This window comes from Pholis gunnellus, assembly GCF_910591455.1.
Source record: "Pholis gunnellus genome assembly, chromosome: 17".
NCBI classification, from domain to species: domain Eukaryota; kingdom Metazoa; phylum Chordata; class Actinopteri; order Perciformes; family Pholidae; genus Pholis; species Pholis gunnellus.
In genome coordinates this window covers 14,673,527-14,700,170 of record NC_136544.1, presented here as the reverse complement: position 1 = coordinate 14,700,170, position 26,644 = coordinate 14,673,527, and the positions used below count along the sequence as shown (strand labels likewise).

Genomic DNA, 26,644 nt, shown 5'->3' with positions numbered 1-26,644 from the left:
GGAGGTTGTACAAAAGAAAACAATAACAAAATGGCTCTTACAGCTTTATTATACATTTCCATTGACAAATACCTCTGATTGTGCTCCGATGGATCGAGGTGCAATGACTCCTACAATAATTTTACTTACATTTTTATTTGCCACCATAAGAGGTCAATTCATGCTCCTAGTTTACAAGCCTTACCACATATTACATATAATTGTGTAATACTGTGTGGATCACTTCAAAGGGATTGCATTACAAGACAATCTAGTGTATGGTATGGACTAAATGGAAGGAAATAAAAGGAGACTGAATACAAATTTCATTATTTATGTTATTTATTGTGGGTTTTACCTGAACAGCAGTATTAGCTGATGATTCAATAACAGGTCCAAACATTGAAATAAAACAATAGATACAGCATATATGTAATTAGCAGTCGAATACAAGTTTCACTTTTCAATCATATTTAGTCCAGTTTTAACCTGAGTTATGATTACTGGGAGACTGGAACATCAGAAACCACCACCTGAATCAACAAAGCAACTAACAAAATAATAATGCAAAAACTCAAATGCATAGTGATAGTGATACAGCCTATCATACTTTGTTCAACTATGTAAGACATTTAGAGCATATATATATATATATGCATCATATCTTTACAAATGAAAAACAAAAAGCCATAAGTCCCACTTTATTTAATTACATCCTGTTCACAAACTGACTTTATTTCATGCTGAGATAAAGCAAGATTTCCCTCAGCAGTTTGTAGGTCTACAGGCTGTTGACATAGTCTTCTCCAAAGTTGATGATCGTTTTCAGTGCGTTCAGTATCAGTGTATCAGTCTCATCATTTGTTTCGTTCTCTGAGTGGTAGTTTTTCACAGGAAAGATGCAGTTCTTTGGAAAGCCCAGCTTATCACTCAAGTCGTCCACCTAATTTGGAAAAATTGCACTTTTAAGGAATGCTGCTCAAAAAAGACTTTTGTGTTGACATTTTAAAATGTTAAGCAACATTTTATTCCAATTACAATGACAACTCTACAAACTCATAAAATAAAAACTTACCATTTGCTTAAGGTACTTGCTCTTATACACGTTCTTTATATCGGTCTTGACCTCTGGACAAGCTTCATCAATTTTGGTGAGAATAGCCACTTGGGGAATCTCTGCCGATACAAAGATCCAATTCAATCAGATTCATGTTTGTCAGGTTATTTGATTTGATTTATGAACCCCAAAAACTAAACCTTACCCATGTCTGCAGCTGCAAGTCTGACATCCCTCATCTTATTCATAGATTCATCACTCAGTATATTTTCTGTGGTGGCAGCGATGACACAAACCAGAACATGAACTTGGTCCTTCAGAGTGGGGTCCTTGTTGTAGTTTTGATTATCCTCTGATAATTTAGTGCACGGAACGATCTAGAAAATAATGAAAATGTAATCAAAGAATAACTTGTGCAAATAGTTCCTTAAAAGTATCTTCATGTAAATAAAATCATTTATGCAAAACAGATCTCAAAGCTGGATTGTTTTACTGAAATATATCCAACAAAACTTAATGAATTTAGTAATTAATTGGACTGTACATTGTAACCGTCTTTTATGTGCCCCTTCATGGCCAGTTTGATGTCTTCCACACAAACTCCTCCATGAGTTCCCTTCTCAAGCCCCATCAAGTCAGTGAAGACAAAAGGGTAAAATGTCCCTGGTCCTCCTTTATTGAATTTGTAAGTTTTGTGCTGTAAAACAAAAAAGCACAGATATGATGATATTATTGATACATATTGAATGTCTATGAGGCAACTAGTTGCTCAACTGCTGCTGCCTGATCTGTGTACTGCAATTATCTTTGCAGGTGCACACAAAAATAAATAAATCGGAAATAGATGAAAGAGTTGTTAAGTTTCATGAAGTTTTACAGTTCATAACATACGACCTTAGTTAAACCACACTGAAAAGGGATTCATACTTTTCTGGTGAAGCTCTTTCCAGCGAGTGCACTATCCGCCAAAGCTCGACCAGTAACTCTGCCTTGTAACGCACTGTCGACGGTGTTGATGAAGCTGGACTTGCCAGCTCCAGTAGGTCCATGAAGCAGAACTCTGAGCTGCTTGACTTCTTTGTTATGAGGCTGATAATCCTTCACAAACTGCAGGTCTTTGTTTTTATGGCTGTTCAAAAAAGAAAAGGTAAGATTATATTTCAGATCACAATGCACTTCAACATTATTATCAGTTTTCCATATTTTGTGGTTGCTGTACGGTCGTCACAGACACCACACTAAACCACCATGAAACTGAAACAAACCAAAATGACAGTAACAGAGGCAGTCTCAACAAAGGAGTGCTGCAGTTGCGCAGTTTTAGTTTTAACTTAGTTGAAGAAAAGCCATTAAACACCAGAAGCAACATAAATTAAACAAACCACTCACCCCCATACCTTCCTCCATTCTTCCATCAAAGCTGACAAGTAGAGAGCACACATTGATGTAATATATCCGTCAAATATATTATTTCAACACAAATTAAGAATCTTTATACATTTCTCAAATGTATTTGTGCAAGTTTGACTGTGTGCAGGGTTTTATTCACAACGTTTGATCTGATTATCCACTCGTGAAATAAATGTGTGATGTAATCTTCGAAGTTTAATCAATGTTCTGAAATATTTTAAGTATCTTACGCTCAGGAACCACTTTTGACGGTGCTTTACCCATGGCTACAAAAAGATATTAGGCAACATGTAAACAAGAAACTTTATTACACAATATTTATTACCAAAAACAAAACAAACATCAACAGAATATTTGAGGCTTCATATTTCAGAATATTCATTTGTAAGTTCAGACATGTTGTAAGTTATCACCGATACAATTGCATGAGCAAAGTATTTATTCTTTTTGAATATGTGTAATTAAATGTATCCAATTGAATTCACAGAAAACACAAAAGTTAGAGTATAGCGAAAGTGAAAGTACAAAGCTAAACTGTCAAGAAATTATAGTTTTTTTACCTTTCACTGGATCCAAAGAAGTATCTGGACAGAAAGAAAAATTAAATTGTACCTCTGCATGAATTTAATGATAGAGTTCATTCAGTAAGTCATGCCACTATAAGAGCATTGGGATAAACATCCATCACGGTATTGTAGTTTAAGATGGTGTTTATCAAAATTAATAATATAAAAAAAGAATCTTACATCCGCTGTTATGCCCTTGAGAAGAAGTACTGCAGTCAACCCACCGTATAGCTTGAAAAACACTGTCAAGCCAACACCCACGATGTTTTGTGGTACGTTTTATACACGAGGCGTTAATGCAAGAGCGTGCAGAGTGTCACTCAGATAATATCAGGATATCCTGATGCAGAGTTCCACAATTGAAACCCTTTAAAATCTGATATATGAGCTGTCTTCCCTGTAAACTCTGATTAGGACTAAAAGGAAATTGCCAATTGTCACAAACTATTTTCACTTCAGAACATAGCAGACCACTTCAGAGTGTCACTCTGAGAATATCAGGACATTTTGGTATAGAATTTCAAAAAAGAAAGCCCTTTAAAATCCCTTTTATGAGCTATTTTACCTCTAAATACACTGACTTAGTACACTTAATCTGACACAGAGACACACTCAAACTGAAATCTCCACATATTTTAGCGTGTTCAACTTTTTTAGTATTATAGCTATTAAAATGTTTAAACTGTGAACTTTTAGGAAAAGGATTTCAATCACAGCCTTACTGAAATTATTTCTGAAAGAGCCACCAAGCGACTAAGTCACGACTACATGAGCATAGCTGCATGCATGGCTTAAAATTGTTGATCAGAAACAAAGGAAAGAAGTAGAGAAACACATGCTGTAACAGGCTTCCCTCCCACAATTAGCATAGTTTCATTTTCACTTATATGACTTTGTGGCAGGAAGGACAGCAGTGCTCTACATCTTCACAGAATACATTGCATTATTATAACCGTTCTAGACTAGACACACTGTACAAGACGGGCAGTGATGGTCACATGACTTTACCAGAGCATCAGTGTATGATAGCAACAAAATGAGGATCAACAAATAACGTAACTACTGTACATGTACAGTAGGTGTTGAACCACTTCATTCCATTGAAATGTAATACGGTAACTTAAGGGACTTTAGTGCTTGGCACATGAAGCAGTTATCGGGGGTTTTTTCAGCTTTTACTTGGAGACTAGAGTTGTTTACAGATAGCCTGCATTGCAAACTGGGCATGCAACAAAAAGTCAGGATATCGGGTTTATAAGCCAGAGTTGCAGGACAATATATTATTAATAAAAAAGAACATAATCCTTCAGCTTTTCTAAAACAATTTGGAGATAAAAAGGTGAAAAGAAATTAGTCACTTCGTGGAACCTTTAAGTTTCTGAATCTGAGGTGGTGTACTGTCATTTTAAATTCAGATTGGTTTTAAGAAATGTCGTCTTTATTAATAAGTTTGACTAAGTATTCACACAATTGGAATTAAAATGTTGTCTAAAGTACAGTTTACAGGCAGTAAATATTATTGTTAATGAGTTATCAATCACTCAATTTATTGTTCATGCATTTAGTATTTATTTGTTTGTTTCTTTGTTTGTTCGTTGAATTATTCATTAATTGTTTTATTTTTCACAGACTGACTGAATAAATGTGAAATGGCCTCCTCGTTTACCCAAACGATGCTCTTATTTTGAAGTCACCTCTTACACGCTCTTGCTGTAATGCCTAGCATACAAGGTTACCGCAAAACAACATGTGGCTGGTTTGACCTCATTTTTGAAGTGGAGGCTGGCTTTAAAGAACTGGTGATGGTGAACCGTAATCACTCTGCAGTTGAGAAATCAAGCTTTTTATACAGTATTCTAAGTTCCCTTTTATGACTTTGACAAATTATGTGATTATATAACTTAACCACAGTTTCCTATCGACAAATTCAAGCAGTTAATAATCATGACTTGACGTTCACAAACTAGTAAATGGCAAAGACATGGTTACTATATAAGCTAAGAGCGAAGTTGTTGATGCTTTTATGGTGTTATCTACATTGTGTTCTGCCACGCAGCTTTAAATGTTTTAGCATCCTTTCAGTTTCCTTTAGATCATGTGATTTGAAAGCTGACTCTCATGCCAGTCAGTTGTAGGCGTGTGGGAGGTTGTTTGTGTTACACATTGAATTCCAGCCTCTCAGGAACCAAGTTACATGGATGTTAAATTTTGAAAAGCTGATAGAAAGTTCCTCCAGAAGGCCCGGACCCCACACAAAGGTTTCAGCCATCTTGGTCACCAATGGGTCCAACAGTAAGCTATGGAGATGAAAGGTGGCAAAATCACATTAACCTACGTGCTGCAGTACCATGGAAGAATATCGCCTCCCTAATCTCTGTGACATTTAGATATTTTCTCCATCACCTGACAGCCCCACCCAGTGACTGAGCTTGATAAACAACCTGAGAATCCTGCAGGTAGACAAAGGCCAAAGGCAGCGTGGTCTTCATGCCCATCAAACACTGCCTCAACCTGGTAGCAAGACCACAACCTGGTAGCACCAGGTTTTCTTAGAGACAAGTGAAGATGTTGCTTCCATGTGAATGAACAGTGAATCACAGACGTGCTCTGCCCGGTTGTCTGGATTAACAAACAGACAAAAATGCAGAGATGAAAATGGTATAAGAAATTAAAACATTTAGTTGATAGTATTGACGTTGTGAAATAAAACAACAGTCTTTAGAGAAAAATGAAAAAAAAAGCTTGAAATCAAATCTGGTGAAATATAATAAAAGAAAAAAACCTGCAATAAACTATTTTATTGGAATAAAAAGCAAGAGGAAAAAACATTTCACAACAGCAAAGTGCACATACAAAATTGCTTCACATTGACATGTTGATATAACATTATTGTGTTTTTCTCATATTATTATTTATTACACAATGTATTTCATGTAGTGTTGCACTACACACAAGTATACTTATTTTATCCCACAAAGTAAAATAGGAGAAACATTTTCAAAATGTTTAACTAAATCAACTAAGACGCATGTAATGAAGCCTACAATATGTGCATAACATGCTTAAAAATTAAAATAAAAATCACAAAAAGCATCCTGCACATAACTGTTATTATTATTATTGTTTTAAAGAAGCCATTTTTTTCACATGAGTTGTTAGTAAGTTAAGTGAACGTCACCCACTCTCTTTTCCCAAACCTAACTTTCTGTAAAGAAGGAAGTTTATTTTGAAAGTAAACTATGCATGCAACAAGTGGAAACTGACACGTAGAGCTTTGTTTGATCATACAAGGTTTGCCTCAGCAGTGTGTAGGTCTACAGGTTGTTGAGAAAGTCTTCTCCGAAGCAAATCATCTGTTTCAGTGCGCTCAGGATCAGCACATTGATATCATCATTTGTGTTGGTTTCTGAGTGGTAGTTCTTCACAAGAAAGATGCAGTTCACTGGAATGCCGAGCAACATGCTGAATTGGTCGACCTAAGTAACAGGATTTCAGTTGATTAGTGAATGGCAAAAAAAATGAGATTCTTGTGCTCAAATTCTGAAAGTTGAGCTCTGACAACAAACACAAAATCACCAATAAAAACCTACCTGTTCCTTCAAGGACTTGATCCTGTATGTTTCGTTTATATAGTTTTTCGCCTCAGGACACGCTTCATCAACTTTGGTGAGAATAGCCAGTTGGGGAATTCCTGTAAAGACAGAAACATAATCCGTATTTGCTTTGCTGGTATTTTGATTCATCAAACCAGATCTGGTTCCATTAGTGAACACAGTCATGACCGTTGTGATGTCTGCTCTTACCCATTTCAGTGGCTGCTAGTCTGACTTCTCTCAGCTTCTTCATAAGTTCTTCACTTATTCTAGATACTGAGGCAGCAGGAATGACACAGACCAGGACGTGAACTCTGTCTTCCAGAGTGGGAGATGATTTGTAGTCCTTATCAGTCTTCTGAAACCGGACTTCAGGATTGAACTAGAAAAACGATTTAAAAAAAGATGATCTACTGTTAACTATTCAATAAAACAGTTAAACAATAGCATTTGGCACAATGTAATGCAAAACAAAGTGTAAAATGCTAAACCGTATGAAAAAAGAAAGGTAGATAACTTAAATAATGTCAGAGTTCAAAGAGTTGTACCTTATAACCATCTGGCACATGTCCCCTCATGGCCAGTTTCACGTCTTCCACATCAACTCCTGCCTTAGTATTTTGCTCAAAGCCCATGATGTCATTGAAAATGACAGAGTAAAAGCTACCAGGGTCTTTCTGGATTTTATAAGCCGTGTACTGTAAAGCAGAAGGTGTAATTATTTGCATCACTTTAGTAAATCCCTGATAAATTTAGAATAAAAAATGTCAAACAGACATCGTTTCTTCCAAGAAAACAACAGGTGAGGCATTCAATTAAACTATAAATCTAAGCTTGTCTGCACGGTAACAAAAACAAGCACACAATCAAAAATTCAGAATCAAACTCTTGTTGCTGTATCTCTGCTGTCCTCTCTATTGCACTGCTGATTAGGCTAAACTGTCAGAGGTTTACAAGGCTGGGCTCGGAGTTTTAAAATGTTTTGGGGAAAAAAAGTTTTTTAGTCCTCTATTTCAATCCTTTATTTTAATGTTAATTCATTTGTACTTCTAGATTTACACAAATATCAAACACATTTCAAATTAAATTTGCGTCGTTTTAACTGAGATCATCATTTGTTACAGCTGTTGGTGATGGTGACATAAACAACACGAGCTCCAAACTCTTTTGCTAAGAGTCAGTGCTTGATGCATTACCTACAGTGTCATAATGACACATTAATGTAGAAAGGCAATTGAACACATTGGCCCACAATACATCATAGATGTCTAATTAAACTGTTCGGTTACTAAATTTGAATCCCTCCAACCAATCACAATTCTGATTTGTTTGAGTGACCATGGTATAAAGCTAAATATTGGATAGTATACGGATATTATCAGTGGAAATGCACAAATGTGATCAGTTATCTTTAATGCTTTCATAGCCATTTCAGTTATAAGGCTGTGATTGTTTCTGAAACATTTAAACAGTTTTTTAAAGTCACCACAATTAAGTTATTCATACCTTTTCGGTAAAGCTGCTTCCAGAGTTTGCATCTGTCAAAACTCGACCAGTAACTCTGCCTTTTAAAACAGTTTCAACAGAGTTGATGAAACTGGACTTGCCAGACCCGACCGGTCCATGAAGCAGAATTTGGAGATGTTTGACATCTTTGTTTCGAGGTTGGTAAGATTTCACAAAATCGAGATCTCTCCGGTAGTTCCTTTAAATTAAAGAAAAGGAACATTTGAACAGTATACTTTATTATATTTAATATTAAATGTACAACATGTGACTCATACTCACTCCGTCACATTCCTCCATGGCTTACTAAAATATGCTAAAGAGAAAGTTACATATGTTAACATAAAGCTGTAACACTTCAGCAACATCATGCATTCCTTTTGGTAAATGTTAGCGTTATACATTTCAATCACTTCTGCAATATTTAGAACATTTCCAAAGTGAAATAATGACAATTCAAGACTTACCTCCCCCCATTGCTGTAAAGGGAGACATTAACATGTAAATGTGCATGAATTTAAATATAGTGTTCTGGAGAAGGAATGTTGCAAATGCCTAAATTGAAAAGTTAACTTCAATTAAAGACTCTTAGTGGTAAAGATGCAAATGACAGAGAACATGTTATGCATCAGTGCTAGCAGTTGCTAGCAGCAAGAATATGATAACAGGAGACAAAGGTGAAACATCAAGACAGTGGTCACGAATTTAACCATAAATATATAGTTCAAGTATGTCAACGTTATGTCAACACATACCAAATTGAAATGACAGTCGAGACAATTTTCACTTTCAAGTTCTGTGATTAATTACGTAAAGAGGTAAAAGTGAAGGCTTAACTCTGCAGTACATAAAGCATGTCTTTCATAAAAGTGTGTTTCTGTTTAAAATTCATAAAGAGACAAACATTTTATGAAACCATATGGATACAATCAGTTAAACATTACCCGTTGTTACATAATATAAAGTCCTTACCTTTATATCTGCAGAGTGCCGCTTCAAGTAATGTTGACAGCAAGAACGGTTCTTATTATGTAAGTTATCAACTTACTTTCACTTTCAGGATGAAGCCAATCATGTGACTGAAAAGAATTTTTTTTTAAATGCACCATGGAAAGTACCATTGAAGGAAGTATGTACATTTACTGATGTAGAGTACACTTTTATTGTAACTGTTCTTAAGTATTTACATGTATTGCAACGATATACAGCTAAGACTTTTCAGTCTTATGTCATCACCAGATTTGAGGGTGAAATGTACTGACTGCACTGACTCAGCAAGACCAGCAGAGGCTGCCAATAGCACAGCAACTGTAACGTGATAATGAGTTTCTGTTTTGTTTCTGTCTTTCCAAGTCATTTTGATTTTTATCGGGGTGGAAGTTGTAATTCCAACATTTCCGACGGTACGTGAAGCCACCATCACAACAGATGAGTTGTTGACCAGATCACGTGATGACGTCACATCGCGCTAACAACGAAATATGATTTGACGTAGAAGACGTAGAAAGAGAAGAAATTACGTCAAACATATTCTGAAAGAGATTCTGTAAAGAAATGACACGAGAACATCAACAGGTTTTCACATTTGGTCAGTAGAAATAAAAAATATAAATTATAAAAAATAAAAATATATGAGTTTCTCCTTTTAACACTCCAGACTCAGATGGGACACCTTTACACTGAATCTTAATATAGCTTTTGTAGTGACCCCACTGCTTATCAAAAAAGTCACCACGGTTGCTGATTGTTTGTTTAGGCGCGTGCCATAAATAACGAAGTCCAGTTTCCAATATATGCATTTTATTTCTCACATAAACAGAGGATAACCACTTTCTCTGTCATAATCAATTTCCTCTACATAGATCAAATAAATCATAACATTTACATTCATTAAATGTCGCACGGTCAAAAACTGTTTGCTCCTGCTAACTCAGCAACACCTGTTTCGAGTGACCCTCCTGATTATATTCACCTGTGGCCTAATTGACAGCGGCACTACGCCTCCAAGTGGTAGGAGGTTGTACACACACACAAAAACAATAACAAGATGGCTCTTACAGCTTTAATGTACATTTTCATTGACAGGCCCCTCCGATTGCGCTCTGATGGATCGAGGTGAAATTACTCCTACAATAATTTTACTTTAATTTGTATTTGTCACCATATGAGGTCAATTAATGCCCCCAGTTTACATGCCTTACCAAATATTACATAAAAGTGTGTAATACTGCCTGGATCACTTCAAAGGGATTGCATGACAAGACAATCTAGTGTATGGTATGGACTAAAAGGAATGAAATGAAAGGAGACTAAATACAAATTACATTATTTATATTATTTATTGTGGGTTTTACCTGAACAGCAGTATTAGCACAATGATTCAATAACAGGTCCAAACATTGAAATAAACAATAGATACAGCATATCAGTAGTCTGATATAAATTTCACTTTTCAATGATATTTAGTCCAGATTTAACCTAGACATGTGTTATGATTACTGGGAGACTGGAACATCAGAAACCACCACCTGAATCAACAAAACAACTAACAAAATAATAATGCAAAAACTCAAATGCATAGTGATAGTGATACAGCCTATCATACATTATTCAACTAGAGGTAAGGCAATTTAGAGCAGATAGTATATGCATTACATGTTTACAAATGAAAACCAAAAAGCCATAAGTCCCACTTTATTTAATTACATCCTGTTCACAAACTGACTTTATTTCATGCTGAGATAAAGCAAGATTTCCCTCAGCAGTTTGTAGGTCTACAGGCTGTTGACATAGTCTTCTCCAAAGGTAATGGTCATTTTCATTGCGCTCAGTAGCAGTGTATCAATCTCATCATTTGTTTCGATCTCTGAGTGGTAGTTTTTCACAGGAAAGATGCAGTTCTGTGGAAAGCCCAGCTTAACGCTCAAGTCGTCCACCTAATTTGGAAAAATTGCACTTTTAAGGGATGCTGCTCAAAAAAGACTTTTGTGTTTACATTTTAAAATGTTAAGCAAAATTGTATTCCAATTAGAATAACAACTCTACAAACTCATAAAATAGAAACTTACCATTTGCTTCAGGTTCTTGCTCTTATACACGTTCTTTATATCGGTCTTGACCTCTGGAAAAGCTTCATCAATTTTGGTGAGAATAGCCACTTGGGGAATCTCTGCCGATACAAAGATCCAATTCAATCAGATTCATGTTTGTCAGGTTATTTGATTTGATTTATGAACCCCAAAAACTAAACCTTACCCATTAGTGAAGCTGCAAGTCTGACATCCCTCATCTTATTCATAGATTCATCACTCAGTATATTTTCTGTGGTGGCAGCGATGACACAAACCAGAACATGAACTTGGTCCTTCAGAGTGGGGTCCTTGTTGTAGTTTTGATTATCCTCTGATAATTTAGTGCACGGAACGATCTAGAAAATAATGAAAATGTAATCAAAGAATAACTTGTGCAAATAGTTCCTTAAAAGTATCTTCATGTAAATAAAATCATTTATGCAAAACAGATCTCAAAGCTGGATTGTTTTACTGAAATATATCCAACAAAACTTAATGAATTTAGTAATTAATTGGACTGTACATTGTAACCGTCTTTTATGTGCCCCTTCATGGCCAGTTTGATGTCTTCCACACAAACTCCTCCATGAGTTCCCTTCTCAAGCCCCATCAAGTCAGTGAAGACAAAAGGGTAAAATGTCCCTGGTCCTCCTTTATTGAATTTGAAAGTTCTGTGCTGTAAAACAGAAAAGCACAGATATGATGACATTATTACATATTGAAAAATATCTATGAGGCACTTTATATCATGCTCATTAGTTTCATCACAACTAGTTGCTCAGCTGCTGCTGCCTGATCTGTGTACTGCAATTATCTTTGCAAGTGCACACAAAAATAAATAAATCAGAAATACTAGGTGAAAGAGTTGTTAAGTTTCATGAAGTTTTACAGTTCATAACATACGACCTTAGTAAACCACACTGAAAAGGGATTCATACTTTTATGGTGAAGCTCTCAACACCAATTGAATCCACCAAAGCTCGACCAGTAACTCTGCCTTGTAACGCACTGTCGACGGTGTTGATGAAGCTGGACTTGCCAGCTCCAGTAGGTCCATGAATCAGAACTCTGAGCTGTTTGACTTCTTTGTTATAAGGCTGATAATCCTTCAGAAACTGCAGGTATTTGTTTTTATGGCTGTTCAATAAAGAAAATGTAAGATTATATTTCAGATCACAATGCACTTCAACATTATTATCAGTTTTCCATATGTTGCACATATTTTGTGGTTGCTACACGGTCGTCACAGACACCAAACTAAACCACCATGAAACTGAAACAAACCAAAATGACAGTAACAGAGGCAGTCTCAACAAAGGAGTGCTGCAGTTGCGCAGTTTTAGTTTTAACTTAGTTGAAGAAAAGCCATTAAACACCAGAAGCAACATAAATTAAACAAACCACTCACCCCCATACCTTCCTCCATTCTTCCATCAAAGCTGACAAGTAGAGAGCACACATTGATGTAATATATCCGTCAAATATATTATTTCAACACAAATTAATAATCTTTATACATTTCTCAAATGTATTTGTGCAAGTTTGACTGTGTGCAGGGTTTTATTCACAACGTTTGATCTGATTATCCACTCGTGAAATAAATGTGTGATGTAATCTTCGAAGTTTAATCAATGTTCTGAAATATTTTAAGTATCTTACGCTTAGGAACCACTTTTGACGGTGCTTTACCCATGGCTACAAAAAGATATTAGGCAACATGTAAACAAGAAACTTTATTACACAATATTTATTACCAAAAACAAAACAAACATCAACAGAATATTTGAGGCTTCATATTTCAGAATATTCATTTGTAAGTTCAGACATGTTGTAAGTTATCACCGATACAATTGCATGAGCAAAGTATTTATTCTTTTTGAATATGTGTAATTAAATGTATCCAATTGAATTCACAGAAAACACAAAAGTTAGAGTATAGCGAAAGTGAAAGTACAAAGCTAAACTGTCAAGAAATTATAGTTTTTTTACCTTTCACTGGATCCAAAGAAGTATCTGGACAGAAAGAAAAATTAAATTGTACCTCTGCATGAATTTAATGATAGAGTTCATTCAGTAAGTCATGCCACTATAAGAGCATTGGGATAAACATCCATCACGGTATTGTAGTTTAAGATGGTGTTTATCAAAATTAATAATATAAAAAAAGAATCTTACATCCGCTGTTATGCCCTTGAGAAGAAGTACTGCAGTCAACCCACCGTATAGCTTGAAAAACACTGTCAAGCCAACACCCACGATGTTTTGTGGTACGTTTTATACACGAGGCGTTAATGCAAGAGCGTGCAGAGTGTCACTCAGATAATATCAGGATATCCTGATGCAGAGTTCCACAATTGAAACCCTTTAAAATCTGATATATGAGCTGTCTTCCCTGTAAACTCTGATTAGGACTAAAAGGAAATTGCCAATTGTCACAAACTATTTTCACTTCAGAACATAGCAGACCACTTCAGAGTGTCACTCTGAGAATATCAGGACATTTTGGTATAGAATTTCAAAAAAGAAAGCCCTTTAAAATCCCTTTTATGAGCTATTTTACCTCTAAATACACTGACTTAGTACACTTAATCTGACACAGAGACACACTCAAACTGAAATCTCCACATATTTTAGCGTGTTCAACTTTTTTAGTATTATAGCTATTAAAATGTTTAAACTGTGAACTTTTAGGAAAAGGATTTCAATCACAGCCTTACTGAAATTATTTCTGAAAGAGCCACCAAGCGACTAAGTCACGACTACATGAGCATAGCTGCATGCATGGCTTAAAATTGTTGATCAGAAACAAAGGAAAGAAGTAGAGAAACACATGCTGTAACAGGCTTCCCTCCCACAATTAGCATAGTTTCATTTTCACTTATATGACTTTGTGGCAGGAAGGACAGCAGTGCTCTACATCTTCACAGAATACATTGCATTATTATAACCGTTCTAGACTAGACACACTGTACAAGACGGGCAGTGATGGTCACATGACTTTACCAGAGCATCAGTGTATGATAGCAACAAAATGAGGATCAACAAATAACGTAACTACTGTACATGTACAGTAGGTGTTGAACCACTTCATTCCATTGAAATGTAATACGGTAACTTAAGGGACTTTAGTGCTTGGCACATGAAGCAGTTATCGGGGGTTTTTATCAGCTTTTACTTGGAGACTAGAGTTGTTTACAGATAGCCTGCATTGCAAACTGGGCATGCAACAAAAAGTCAGGATATCGGGTTTATAAGCCAGAGTTGCAGGACAATATATTATTAATAAAAAAGAACATAATCCTTCAGCTTTTCTAAAACAATTTGGAGATAAAAAGGTGAAAAGAAATTAGTCACTTCGTGGAACCTTTAAGTTTCTGAATCTGAGGTGGTGTACTGTCATTTTAAATTCAGATTGGTTTTAAGAAATGTCGTCTTTATTAATAAGTTTGACTAAGTATTCACACAATTGGAATTAAAATGTTGTCTAAAGTACAGTTTACAGGCAGTAAATATTATTGTTAATGAGTTATCAATCACTCAATTTATTGTTCATGCATTTAGTATTTATTTGTTTGTTTCTTTGTTTGTTCGTTGAATTATTCATTAATTGTTTTATTTTTCACAGACTGACTGAATAAATGTGAAATGGCCTCCTCGTTTACCCAAACGATGCTCTTATTTTGAAGTCACCTCTTACACGCTCTTGCTGTAATGCCTAGCATACAAGGTTACCGCAAAACAACATGTGGCTGGTTTGACCTCATTTTTGAAGTGGAGGCTGGCTTTAAAGAACTGGTGATGGTGAACCGTAATCACTCTGCAGTTGAGAAATCAAGCTTTTTATACAGTATTCTAAGTTCCCTTTTATGACTTTGACAAATTATGTGATTATATAACTTAACCACAGTTTCCTATCGACAAATTCAAGCAGTTAATAATCATGACTTGACGTTCACAAACTAGTAAATGGCAAAGACATGGTTACTATATAAGCTAAGAGCGAAGTTGTTGATGCTTTTATGGTGTTATCTACATTGTGTTCTGCCACGCAGCTTTAAATGTTTTAGCATCCTTTCAGTTTCCTTTAGATCATGTGATTTGAAAGCTGACTCTCATGCCAGTCAGTTGTAGGCGTGTGGGAGGTTGTTTGTGTTACACATTGAATTCCAGCCTCTCAGGAACCAAGTTACATGGATGTTAAATTTTGAAAAGCTGATAGAAAGTTCCTCCAGAAGGCCCGGACCCCACACAAAGGTTTCAGCCATCTTGGTCACCAATGGGTCCAACAGTAAGCTATGGAGATGAAAGGTGGCAAAATCACATTAACCTACGTGCTGCAGTACCATGGAAGAATATCGCCTCCCTAATCTCTGTGACATTTAGATATTTTCTCCATCACCTGACAGCCCCACCCAGTGACTGAGCTTGATAAACAACCTGAGAATCCTGCAGGTAGACAAAGGCCAAAGGCAGCGTGGTCTTCATGCCCATCAAACACTGCCTCAACCTGGTAGCAAGACCACAACCTGGTAGCACCAGGTTTTCTTAGAGACAAGTGAAGATGTTGCTTCCATGTGAATGAACAGTGAATCACAGACGTGCTCTGCCCGGTTGTCTGGATTAACAAACAGACAAAAATGCAGAGATGAAAATGGTATAAGAAATTAAAACATTTAGTTGATAGTATTGACGTTGTGAAATAAAACAACAGTCTTTAGAGAAAAATGAAAAAAAAAGCTTGAAATCAAATCTGGTGAAATATAATAAAAGAAAAAAACCTGCAATAAACTATTTTATTGGAATAAAAAGCAAGAGGAAAAAACATTTCACAACAGCAAAGTGCACATACAAAATTGCTTCACATTGACATGTTGATATAACATTATTGTGTTTTTCTCATATTATTATTTATTACACAATGTATTTCATGTAGTGTTGCACTACACACAAGCATACTTATTTTATCCCACAAAGTAAAATAGGAGAAACATTTTCAAAATGTTTAACTAAATCAACTAAGACGCATGTAATGAAGCCTACAATATGTGCATAACATGCTTAAAAATTAAAATAAAAATCACAAAAAGCATCCTGCACATAACTGTTATTATTATTATTGTTTTAAAGAAGCCATTTTTTTCACATGAGTTGTTAGTAAGTTAAGTGAACGTCACCCACTCTCTTTTCCCAAACCTAACTTTCTGTAAAGAAGGAAGTTTATTTTGAAAGTAAACTATGCATGCAACAAGTGGAAACTGACACGTAGAGCTTTGTTTGATCATACAAGGTTTGCCTCAGCAGTGTGTAGGTCTACAGGTTGTTGAGAAAGTCTTCTCCGAAGCAAATCATCTGTTTCAGTGCGCTCAGGATCAGCACATTGATATCATCATTTGTGTTGGTTTCTGAGTGGTAGTTCTTCACAAGAAAGATGCAGTTCACTGGAATGCCGAGCAACATGCTGAATTGGTCGACCTAAGTAACAGGATTTCAGTTGATTAGTGAATGGCAAAAAAAATGAGATTCTTGTGCTCAAATTCTGAAAGTTGAGCTCTGACAACAAACACAAAATCACCAATAAAAACCTACCTGTTCCTTCAAGGACTTGATCCTGTATGTTTCGTTTATATAGTTTTTCGCCTCAGGACACGCTTCATCAACTTTGGTGAGAATAGCCAGTTGGGGAATTCCTGTAAAGACAGAAACATAATCCGTATTTGCTTTGCTGGTATTTTGATTCATAAAACCAGATCTGGTTCCATTAGTGAACACAGTCATGACAGTTGTGATGTCTGCTCTTACCCATTTCAGTGGCTGCTAGTCTGACTTCTCTCAACTTCTTCACAACTTCTTCACTTATTAAAGATACTGAGCCAGCAGGAATGACACAGACCAGGACGTGAACTCTGTCTTCCAGAGTGGGAGATGATTTGTAGTCCTTATCAGTCTTCTGAAACCGGACTTTAGGATTGAACTAGAAAAACGATTTAAAAAAAGATGATCTACTGTTAACTATTCAATAAAACAGTTAAACAATAGCATTTGGCACAATGTAATGCAAAAAAAAGTGTAAAACGCTAAACTGTATGAAAAAAGAAAAGTAGATAACTTAAATAGTGTCAGAGTTCAAAGAGTTGTACCTTATAACCATCTGGCACATGTCCCTTCATGGCCAGTTTCACGTCTTCCACATCAACTCCTGCCTTAGTATTTTGCTCAAAGCCCATGATGTCATTGAAAATGACAGAGTAAAAGCTATCAGGGTCTTTGTGGATTTTATAAGCCGTGTACTGTAAAGCAGAAGGTGGAATTATTTGCATCACTTTAGCAAATCCCTGATAAACTTGCAATTAAAGAAAACAACAGGTGAGGCATTCAATTAAAGCTATAAATCTAAGCTTGTCTGCACGGTAACAAAAAAAAGCACACAATCAAAAATTCAGAATCAAACTCTTGTTGCTGTATCTCTGCTGTCCTCTCTATTGCACTGCTGATTAGGCTACGTTAAGCACCATCTAAACTGTCAGAGGTTCACAAGGCTGGGCTCAGAGTTTTAAAATGTTTTGGGGAAAAAAAGTTTTTTAGTCCTCTATTTCAATCCTTTATTTAAATGTTAATTCATTTGTACTTCTAGATTTACACAAATATCAAACACATTTCAAATTAAATTTGCGTCGTTTTAACTGAGATCATCATTTGTTACAGCTGTTGGTGATGGTGACATAAACAACACGAGCTCCAAACTCTTTTGCTAAGAGTCAGTGCTTGATGCATTACCTACAGTGTCATAATGACACATTAATGTTGAAAGGCAATTGAACACATTGGCCCACAATACTTCATAGATGTCGAATTAAACTGTTCGGTTACTAAATTTGAATCCCTCCAACCAATCACAATCCTGATTTGTTTTAGTGACCATGGTAGAAAGCTAAATATTGGATAGTGTATGGAAATTATCAGTGGAAATGCACAAATGTGATCAGTTATCTTTAATGCTTTCATAGCCATTTCAGTTATAAGGCTGTGATTGCTTTTGAAACATTTAAACAGTTTTTTAGAGTCACCACAATTAAGTTGTTCAAACCTTTTGGGTAAAGCTGCTTCCAGAGTTTGCATCCGTCAAAGCTCGACCAGTAACTCTGCCTTTTAAAACAGTTTCAACAGAGTTGATGAAACTGGACTTGCCAGACCCGACCGGTCCATGAAGCAGAATTCGGAGATGTTTGACATCTTTGTTTCGAGGTTGGTAAGATTTCACAAAATCAAGATCTCTCCGGTAGTTCCTTTAAATCAAAGAAAAGGAACATTTGAACAGTATACTTTATTATATTTAATATTAAATGTACAACATGTGACTCATACTCACTCCGTCACATTCCTCCATGGCTTACTAAAATATGCTAAAGAGAAAGTTACATATGTTAACATAAAGCTGTAACACTTCAGCAACATTCCTTTTGGTAAATGTTAGCGTTATACATTTCAATCACTTTTGCAATATTTGGAACATTTACAAAGTGAAATAATGACAATTCAAGACTTACCTCCCCCCATTGCTGTAAAGGGAGACATTAACATGTAAATGTGCATGAATTTAAATATAATGTTCTGGAGAAGGAATGTTGCAAATGCCTAAATTGAAAAGTTGACTTCAATTAAAGACTCTTAGTGGTAAAGATGCAAATGACATAGAACATGTTATGCATCAGTGCTAGCAGTTGCTAACAGCAAGAATATGACAACAGGAGACAAAGGTGAAACCATCAAGACAGTGGTCACGAATTTAACCATAAATATATAGTTCAAGTATATGAAAGTTATGTCAACACAGACCAAATTGAAATGACAGTCAAGACAATTTTCACTTTCAAGTTCTGTGATTAATTACGTAAAGAGGTAAGAGGCAGGAAGAGGAAGAGGCTTAACGCTGCAGTACATAAAGCATGTCTTTCATAAAAGTGTGTTTCTGTTTAAAATTCATAAAGAGACAAACATTTTATGAAACCATATGGATACAATCAGTTAAACAGTACCCGTTGTTACATAATATAAAGTCCTTACCTTTATATCTGCAGAGTGCACCTTCAACTAATGTTGACAACAAGAACGGTTCTTATTATATAAGTTATCACTTACTTTCACTTTCAGGATGAGGCCAATCATTAATCCAAGTTTATTGACCAACCTGCCAACACCAAGACTATCCCATAACAGCAAAGTCAGCAATCTGAGCTCAAACACACAGAGTGAAGCACCATTGAAAGTACCAATGAAGGAAGTAGGTACATTTACTGATGTAGAGTACACTTTTGTTGTAACTGTTCTTAAGTATTTACATGTATTGCTACTTTATACTATAAAGTAGGTTACAGTATAATGTAACCAGCCAGTTTAAACTTACATTTGACAGTAGAAGGATATTATGTACATGCTGTTAGGTTTCTGTTTAGTTCAGCCTTTACTTTATAAGATAAGATAAACTTTATTAGTCCTGCAGTGGGGAAATGTACAGGATTATACTTCCCCCTGCCATCGGTAACAAAGGTGAATGACTGCTGCATGTGCAGGGCATAGGGTTGGCAGGTGTCTTCTTGTTTTTTTTATCCTCTCCTAAATCCCTTTCTTTCAAAGTACAAATGACTCATAACAAGCAGTAAAATACAATACAGAAGGACCAGACAGGTGAGGCACACTTTGTTCATCACATAAATTATTAGAATTCATATTACAGTAAAGGGAAAGAGATTGGAACAATGTCTTATTTAATCTTGACTTTCTGTAATATATGGTCCTGCATATGACGACAACACTGAAAGGGATTATTCTCCTGGCTGGTGACTACATATACTTAAAGTATAGTTTGTACTTAATTAGAAGTACAGAAAATACTTTAGGTTAAATTTTGTGTGATAGTTCTGATCTGAATGATTCCTCTGTACGCTCCTTAGACACAGTGTAGTAATAAAAACTTGCATACGAGGCAGTTAGTGGTATTGAGTCATTTAGAAATTATAATTCTGATGCATTCAAAAAAATGTTGCTGCTGTTATTAATCAATTAGCAACAACGTATGTTTGCTTTCCGAAATGAACTAAAAGACAATAAAAAAAAACGTATTTTTTTAACAATGCAATGCATTTTAAAGTGAAAATGTGTAATGTATGTAATGGAGAGCTGGAGGTGCTATGTTGAACAAAGCCCCATAGGGCGTCAGATGGAGCCGCATATCTGACTGTCTCTTTAACACAAGTTTTCTGATAGGTGACAGAGAGGATGATCTTTTCTCATACTTCTCTAGACACTAGAGACACTTGTTTGTGTTGAACAGCCGTGAAAAAGTGCATTTTACATAAAATGCAGTGACTGGATATAAGAAGTGGACGTAGATGTCGTGACGACACTTCACCCATCGTTGTATTAGTCGTTTTGATGCCTCGCATTTGGCATTTTGGCCATCGCCATCTTGCTTTTTTGCAACCAATGAGTGGAAGTGACCATATTTCGACTGCAGAGAAGCGACAAGGAATACGGCTCTGGTAGCAGTAGCGACCGGTCAATCTATTCTGCCTATTTTACTGTAACTGGGACCATAATTTACTAAATGAACATCATTCTGTATTGAAGAAGACTTGAAACTAGCGATTTAAACCAAAAACTTGTGTTTATAATGTTTAAAATGATTACTGAGGTAATATATCAGGTGAGAAGTAAGGTCATTTACTCAGAGACTTCTTTTTGCAACAAGAGAAGTCGCCGCCTGCTGGTCAGTAGAGAGAATGCAAGTTTAAGGCACTTTCACGAAGGCTCCACTTTCCCGCACTGTAGGTTGCCACCTGATAGGATGTGAGCTTAAATAATGGTGCAGTGATGTTCCACATAAAAAGTGTTTAATTTACTAAAATAATACGGATCACATATCTGGAAAGATAAGTTCAAGTTTCTGTTTAGTTTACTCGTTAGCCAACTTAATGCTTTTCTGCTCTGATCTCTCTTTCCCTGTTTTTTGTCCCTCTCTTATTTTCTAACCCGGTCTTATTTGTGTTTTGGGAGGATGAATAGAGAGTGAGAAAGAGATGCCATGCCTGAACCAAACCATTGTTAACAGGTATGATTTTTGAAGTAAGAACATAGTTTACCCACAAAATTTGGATTTAACTTATATATATCACATGCAAATAGTGTCTCGTTGCTCCTGTGGAATTTGCACATATTTGAATTAGGTAACACAGTTGCAAAACAATGGCACCCTTTCTATGCAAATGTGCCTAATTGCAAAAACAGTGCAATCCCCAAAGATCAGTCTAAATAGGTACACGCAGTTACAGTGAATGTATGGTAAATTATATGTATTTTGGGGAATAGTGGCAGGATGCAAGGACAATTGTGTCATGAAATATAATGAATAAAGCTATACCCTACATGTCATATATGAAAATACACGAGAAAAAACATGAATTAAATGTAAGGTTGTTAGACTTAGCCTATACAAACAAATAAACAAATGTTTTATTCTCTCTCTCTCTTTTCCCAAATCCTGCGCTTACAGTTTTCCCTCCCCCTCTTAATTGCCTTTGAGAGGTTTGGGTGGAAGTGGCCCTCTGGGCAGACCTCTGGTGCAGGCTGCCTCTCACCTCTCACAACCGACACATTGGCTTCAAGCACATTTATACTTTGCCACTTGGATAACTGCAATCAGATGCAAAAACAAGTTGTACAGACATTCATGGCTTCCAGAAGAATGGCTTTTGTGATCGGGACTTTCCTCTATCGCCACAATCTTAGCAACTGATAGATAAGCCTTCAGTTTATGTTGAGTTTATGACCACACAGCTGCAAAACAAAGACATTTCATCAGACTCAACTGCACTTTGTGTTTAATGACAGGTAGCAAGTGTTAGCATGTTAACATCCATAACTCAAACGTGAACATATTATTACGAAGCATTAGTATGTTTGCATTTTCGAGCATGTTAGCATGCTAATGTGAGCATTCAGCACCACTGTGTACAGCCTCACAGAGCAGCTAGCGTGGCTTTAATCTCTCAGTCGTATGTATCCTCTTGGTAGAAAGTACCAAACAGTGAATTAAACAAATGCCTTTTAACGAAAACTATTGAGTGATCACCTCTCCATTGTATAACGCCATGTCTGTCCAAAATGCCATCACTTCATTTCATCAGATATTTGTATGAAATCATCATACTTGGCAAATTAGTAGTGGTTTATGAGGTCACAGTGACCTTTGACCAACAAATAGAATTAGTGTGCTGCAGTAAAACCGGTGACCAACTGCACAAAATGGGCGACTAACGACTACAGCAGACAGCTGAAAAAAAGTTTTTTGTATATAACACAGTATGATGCATATATCATTAGCATTCAAATCAAAGGGTGACAGAGTCACAACATGACAGACAAGATGTCAGTATAGGATGAAAGCCTTTTGGATTATAACTTTGATCTGTATAAAAAAGAACGTTGTAGAGTAAGAGAGACTACAGATAAGCGTTGTGATATTCTCCCCCATTCACAATCAATTTTAAAGTCGCTTGTACACGTAGATGACTTTTTGGCAGGAAGGACAGCGATGCTCCACATCTTGACAGGCCTCAACGCAGAACGGGATACAACAGCAGAGAAAACACCTGTTGGTGAAAACCAAGAGAATTTTGTAATTCCAGTTAATACCAGTTTGTGAAAAATGATTTTTTTGTACTTTTTACGAGATAGAAACTAGACAAGTTTTTACCCAAAGATGGCGAGGCCACCACAGACGGCCCAGGTCATCAGGCCGGCAGTGTGCTCTGTGTTGGTGATCACTGCCTGCTGGCAGTGGGGGCACACAGTTTGTCCTGGGACTTCATGTAGTGCCGGAGTTACAACCAAGTGAGTCACTGAGGATGAGAAATGCACAGCACATACAATTCAGGTTTTATCTTCATATTCTTTAGTCTCCATATTCACTTGTACAAGCTAACTGGAAGTTAGTAGTTCCCCTTTTTTAGGTAATAACTAATGATTTATTTTCGTAATGCATTATGTAATAATAACCGTTGTGGCCAGCAAGTCAGACATTTCTGTTGTTATTTTAGACTTTTCAGTCTTAGATGTCATCACCAGATTTGAGGATGAAATGTACTGACTGCACTGACTCAGCAAGACCAGCAGAGGCTGCCAATAGCACAGCAACTGTAACTTGATAATGACTTTCTGTTTTGTTTCTGTTTGTTTCCAACTCCCCTTTCCTGTAATTTAAGTCATTGATGGAAAGACAGTAATATAAAAAGTACTTTAAAATGTATTTCAATGTAGATGTGAGAATTGCAACACATCCTTCAGGTGAGAAGCCTAAACTTCATATGAGCTGCTCCTTACTCATCTTTTACAAGCAACACTCAAAATGTGAACGTGCATCAACAGAAGAAACAATGAACAATAGCTGTTTATTATGCACAGAGGCTATAAATGGGCTATTCTTTAGATCACTTTGGAGGGAAACTGCAGACTGTGTCCACTGCCTTTGTGGTTTTGTGTTTTCTCACTTCACAAACAGGAACGAAAACACTATCTGCTCTCAGATGTGTGTTCACAGTTGTGTTTACTGTGTGTGCAGGCTGTGAACATAATATTCATGAACATCTTCTGACAAATGGTGCATCTCAATTGTGTTTCACCATAGACTGTCTATAAGAAGTGGCCACAGTCATCTGGAAGTCACCCATTGGTTTGTGGACTGGTGTTTTGAGGCTTTAAGTTTTACATTTTGGCCGTCGCCATCTTGGCTTTTTGCAACCAAAGCGTGACCAAAAAGGTTATAATTAACTCTAATGCACTGACAACGTGTGAAAGGGTTAAAGTTGTAAGATGAAAACACACATAACTACCAAACTGGACAACAAGGTAGCCCCGCCCTAAAGCATAGCCTGCTTTATCATCTAATTTACTCTAAATAGGAGCATCAGTTACTAAATGAACATCATGCTGTATTGAAGAAGACTTGACATTCATGATTGAGACCATAAACTCATGTTTACAATGTTTACTGAGGTAATAATTCAAGTCAGAAGTGGAGTCAGGATAGGTAGGCACTTCTTTTTGCAATCAGAGAAGTCGCCCTCTGTTGAAAAGTTGAAGGCATTTCCACATTTGTTTCACTTTTCAGACCTGCAGCCTGATGTCTCCTACAGAATAAGGTTCCCATACATCTAAACTGCACTTTAAAATATACATTTGAGGGAAAGAATTTTAAACATAAACCAACAATACATCAGAAAAAAACGCTAGAAAACTTTATGTTCACTGGTTTGGCTTAAAATGACTACAAAAAACAAAAGTACTTTGTTAGCTTCAAAACTACTACTTGCTTATGTTTAGGTTCGCATGGGACACAAACAGCAATGTTCTGTATGAAAGTGCAGCAATTCATCCACCACCCCGAACTTCTCCCTATGCAAAATCCCGTGGACTCATTTGAAACTTATTTGTGAAACATCAAAAGCAACAGTCTCACCTGTTGTGACAGGTGCACCCTGGGCCGGAGCATAAGCAACACCTGGTAGATAAATCACAGTTTACCAAAGCAGGAAAGGATGGTTGAGAACAGATATTTCCATAGATCATCTGTGGCTTTGCATAAAATACATGTAAGTGCGTATGTATGTATATATTTTTTTTTTTTTTGTCATACAGCCAAAGCTTAAAAACAAAGGTCCATTTGTTTTAAAGAAAAAGATGTGAAATAGTGTTGTTAGTCCGTAGATGGGTACAATTAACCAGGGGTAACAGTATCAGCTTTTGACTGGGTCAGGCACAGACCTCCCTGATAAACTCCAGGTGGAGGCGCTCCAGGCGAGAGGCCCGGCTGAGGGTACATACCTGGCTGTGGCATTGCACCCCCATAGTTCATAGGTGGCCCAGGGTACGGTGGAGCTGATTCATGTGATTTTTCCATCTTCGGAAATCTCTACTGCATATGAGAAATGTGTATTATTTTCTTTAGTTGATCAACAGGCTTTAAAAGGTAACAAGCAAAAAGTATGAACTTAGTTATGAATGTAAGACATCGTATTCTATTGCTGCCACAAAAAATACAAACATGTGAACACTTTTCATTACATAGTGACATCGTGACAGCTGTGTGGGAAAGCTATCACGCAAAAGAGGGTTTAGAAGCAAACAGTAACACCTCACACACATTTACAGTTATAAATATATCCTCAAAATGTTTTTAAGAAAGATTGAACTGGTTGATTGAGGTTAGATCAGATGTATTTATTTAACTCATGAACCACAGCAAGAGGAAGTGACTTGACTTCTCTGTACTAACTGACATTTCAAGAGGATCTAGACTCTCTCACCATACATTTCATATCCTCTTTATAAGCCACACTGCCGTGAACATCCGCAACTGCAAATCCATTATTCAACCATCTCCTGAGACAAATATGTGGCTATTTAGCTGCTACAATAAATGCTTCAGTATGTTCACCAGCTGTTTGGTGCTGGGCGGGTTGTGTACCATGTTTCTTTTTTCTTTTCTTTTTTCACAAAAGGGACGCTATGAGAGCTGTGAGAGTAAACGATGACCTGTAACTCACAAAAACACTCCATAGCTTTCCAGATTCAAGTGAAAATAAGACTTAGTAAAAGTCTCTAAGTATTGTTTGCAGTATCTAAAGTAAAAAACATGTCCATGTGAGTGTTATATTATATTATATAAGTGGTACTTAGGCATAAATGAGTAAGCAGCATTTTACTGTTGTAGTTGGTCAAGATAGCTAATTTGATCTAATTTTTGATCTAATGTTAGTCGGAGTTTCATCTATAACAGTGCATCATATTTGATAATATCAAAATACATACAAGGTATTACGATGGGCCTATAGTGCACACTAGTTACTTATGACTACGTATCTGGACAGAAAGAAAAATTACATTTTACCTCTGCATGAATTTAATGATACAGTTCATACAGTAAGTCATGCCACTATAAGAGCATTGGGATAAACATCCATCACGGTATTGTAGTTTAGAATGGTGTTTATAAAAATTAATAATATTTAAAAAAAGAAAATCTTACATCCGCTGTTATGCCCTTGAGAAGAAGTAGTGCAGTCAACCCACCGTCTACCTTGAAAAGCACTGTCAAGCCAACACCCACGATGTTTTGTGGTACGTGCTATACACGAGGCGTTACTGCAAGAGCGTGCAGAGTGTCAATCAGATAATATCAGGATATCCTGATGCAGAGATCCAAAATTGAAACCCTTTAAAATCTAATATATGAGCTGGACACACTCAAACTGAAATCTCCACATATTTTAGCGTGTTCAACATTTTTAATATTATAGCTATTAAAAAGTTTAAATTGTGAATTTTTTGCAAAACTAAATGAGCATAGCTGCATGCATGGCTTAACATTGTTGATCAGAAACAAAGGAAAGAAGTAGAGAAACACATGCT

General features: G+C 36.3%; 4 protein-coding genes across 4 annotated transcripts; all 4 read right to left on the bottom strand.

The window, feature by feature from the left end:
• Positions 1 to 309: 309 nt before the first annotated feature.
• LOC306709682 (interferon-induced protein 44-like) lies at positions 310 to 3,282 on the bottom strand. The gene is made up of 9 exons (XM_079177928.1): positions 3,193 to 3,282; positions 3,007 to 3,030; positions 2,677 to 2,712; positions 2,426 to 2,456; positions 1,964 to 2,165; positions 1,581 to 1,733; positions 1,242 to 1,413; positions 1,055 to 1,155; positions 310 to 922 (listed from the first exon to the last, which is right to left on the bottom strand). Exons 3-9 carry the CDS (start codon positions 2,708 to 2,710, stop codon positions 761 to 763), a joined length of 855 nt encoding a protein of 284 aa, XP_079034054.1. The 5' UTR covers positions 2,711 to 2,712; positions 3,007 to 3,030; positions 3,193 to 3,282; the 3' UTR covers positions 310 to 760.
• A 2,509-nt stretch (positions 3,283 to 5,791) lies between these two features.
• LOC306709975 (interferon-induced protein 44-like) lies at positions 5,792 to 8,512 on the bottom strand. The gene is made up of 6 exons (XM_079178313.1): positions 8,394 to 8,512; positions 8,112 to 8,310; positions 7,154 to 7,303; positions 6,816 to 6,987; positions 6,603 to 6,703; positions 5,792 to 6,488 (listed from the first exon to the last, which is right to left on the bottom strand). The coding sequence occupies exons 1-6, from the start codon at positions 8,480 to 8,482 to the stop codon at positions 6,327 to 6,329; spliced, it is 873 nt and encodes a 290-aa protein (XP_079034439.1). The 5' UTR covers positions 8,483 to 8,512; the 3' UTR covers positions 5,792 to 6,326.
• A 2,188-nt stretch (positions 8,513 to 10,700) lies between these two features.
• LOC306708860 (interferon-induced protein 44-like) lies at positions 10,701 to 26,298 on the bottom strand. Its single transcript, XM_079176818.1, has 9 exons — positions 26,262 to 26,298; positions 13,172 to 13,195; positions 12,842 to 12,877; positions 12,591 to 12,621; positions 12,121 to 12,319; positions 11,706 to 11,858; positions 11,367 to 11,538; positions 11,180 to 11,280; positions 10,701 to 11,047 (listed from the first exon to the last, which is right to left on the bottom strand). The coding sequence occupies exons 3-9, from the start codon at positions 12,873 to 12,875 to the stop codon at positions 10,886 to 10,888; spliced, it is 852 nt and encodes a 283-aa protein (XP_079032944.1). The 5' UTR covers positions 12,876 to 12,877; positions 13,172 to 13,195; positions 26,262 to 26,298; the 3' UTR covers positions 10,701 to 10,885.
• LOC306709750 (interferon-induced protein 44-like) lies at positions 15,972 to 19,275 on the bottom strand. The gene is made up of 8 exons (XM_079178018.1): positions 19,244 to 19,275; positions 18,727 to 18,738; positions 18,549 to 18,582; positions 18,267 to 18,465; positions 17,320 to 17,469; positions 16,982 to 17,153; positions 16,769 to 16,869; positions 15,972 to 16,654 (listed from the first exon to the last, which is right to left on the bottom strand). Exons 2-8 carry the CDS (start codon positions 18,734 to 18,736, stop codon positions 16,493 to 16,495), a joined length of 828 nt encoding a protein of 275 aa, XP_079034144.1. The 5' UTR covers positions 18,737 to 18,738; positions 19,244 to 19,275; the 3' UTR covers positions 15,972 to 16,492.
• Positions 26,299 to 26,644: the final 346 nt, after the last annotated feature.

Bases quoted from the DNA above. Each gene is read 5' to 3' on its own strand.
- LOC306709682 (XM_079177928.1), bottom strand. From the start codon at position 2,710: ATGGGTAAAGCACCGTCAAAAGTGGTTCCTGAGC. The intron at 1,414-1,580 runs GTACAGTCCAAT...ATTATTTTCTAG, and splicing joins ACATAAAAGACGGTTACAAT to ATCGTTCCGTGCACTAAATT. The intron at 923-1,054 runs GTAAGTTTTTAT...TTTCCAAATTAG, and splicing joins GCAAGTACCTTAAGCAAATG to GTGGACGACTTGAGTGATAA.
- LOC306709975 (XM_079178313.1), bottom strand. From the start codon at position 8,482: ATGATGTTGCTGAAGTGTTACAGCTTTATGTTAACATATGTAACTTTC. The intron at 7,304-8,111 runs GTATGAATAACT...TCTGCTTTACAG, and splicing joins GAAGCAGCTTTACCGAAAAG to TACACGGCTTATAAAATCCA. The intron at 6,704-6,815 runs GTAAGAGCAGAC...CTGTCTTTACAG, and splicing joins ACTAGCAGCCACTGAAATGG to GAATTCCCCAACTGGCTATT.
- LOC306708860 (XM_079176818.1), bottom strand. From the start codon at position 12,875: ATGGGTAAAGCACCGTCAAAAGTGGTTCCTAAGC. The intron at 12,622-12,841 runs GTAAGATACTTA...TCTACTTGTCAG, and splicing joins GTCAAAAGTGGTTCCTAAGC to CTTTGATGGAAGAATGGAGG. The intron at 11,859-12,120 runs GTATGAATCCCT...TCTGTTTTACAG, and splicing joins TTGAGAGCTTCACCATAAAA to CACAGAACTTTCAAATTCAA.
- LOC306709750 (XM_079178018.1), bottom strand. The intron at 17,154-17,319 runs GTACAACTCTTT...TCGTTTTTCTAG, and splicing joins ATGTGCCAGATGGTTATAAG to TTCAATCCTAAAGTCCGGTT. The intron at 16,655-16,768 runs GTAGGTTTTTAT...CCTGTTACTTAG, and splicing joins TCAAGTCCTTGAAGGAACAG to GTCGACCAATTCAGCATGTT.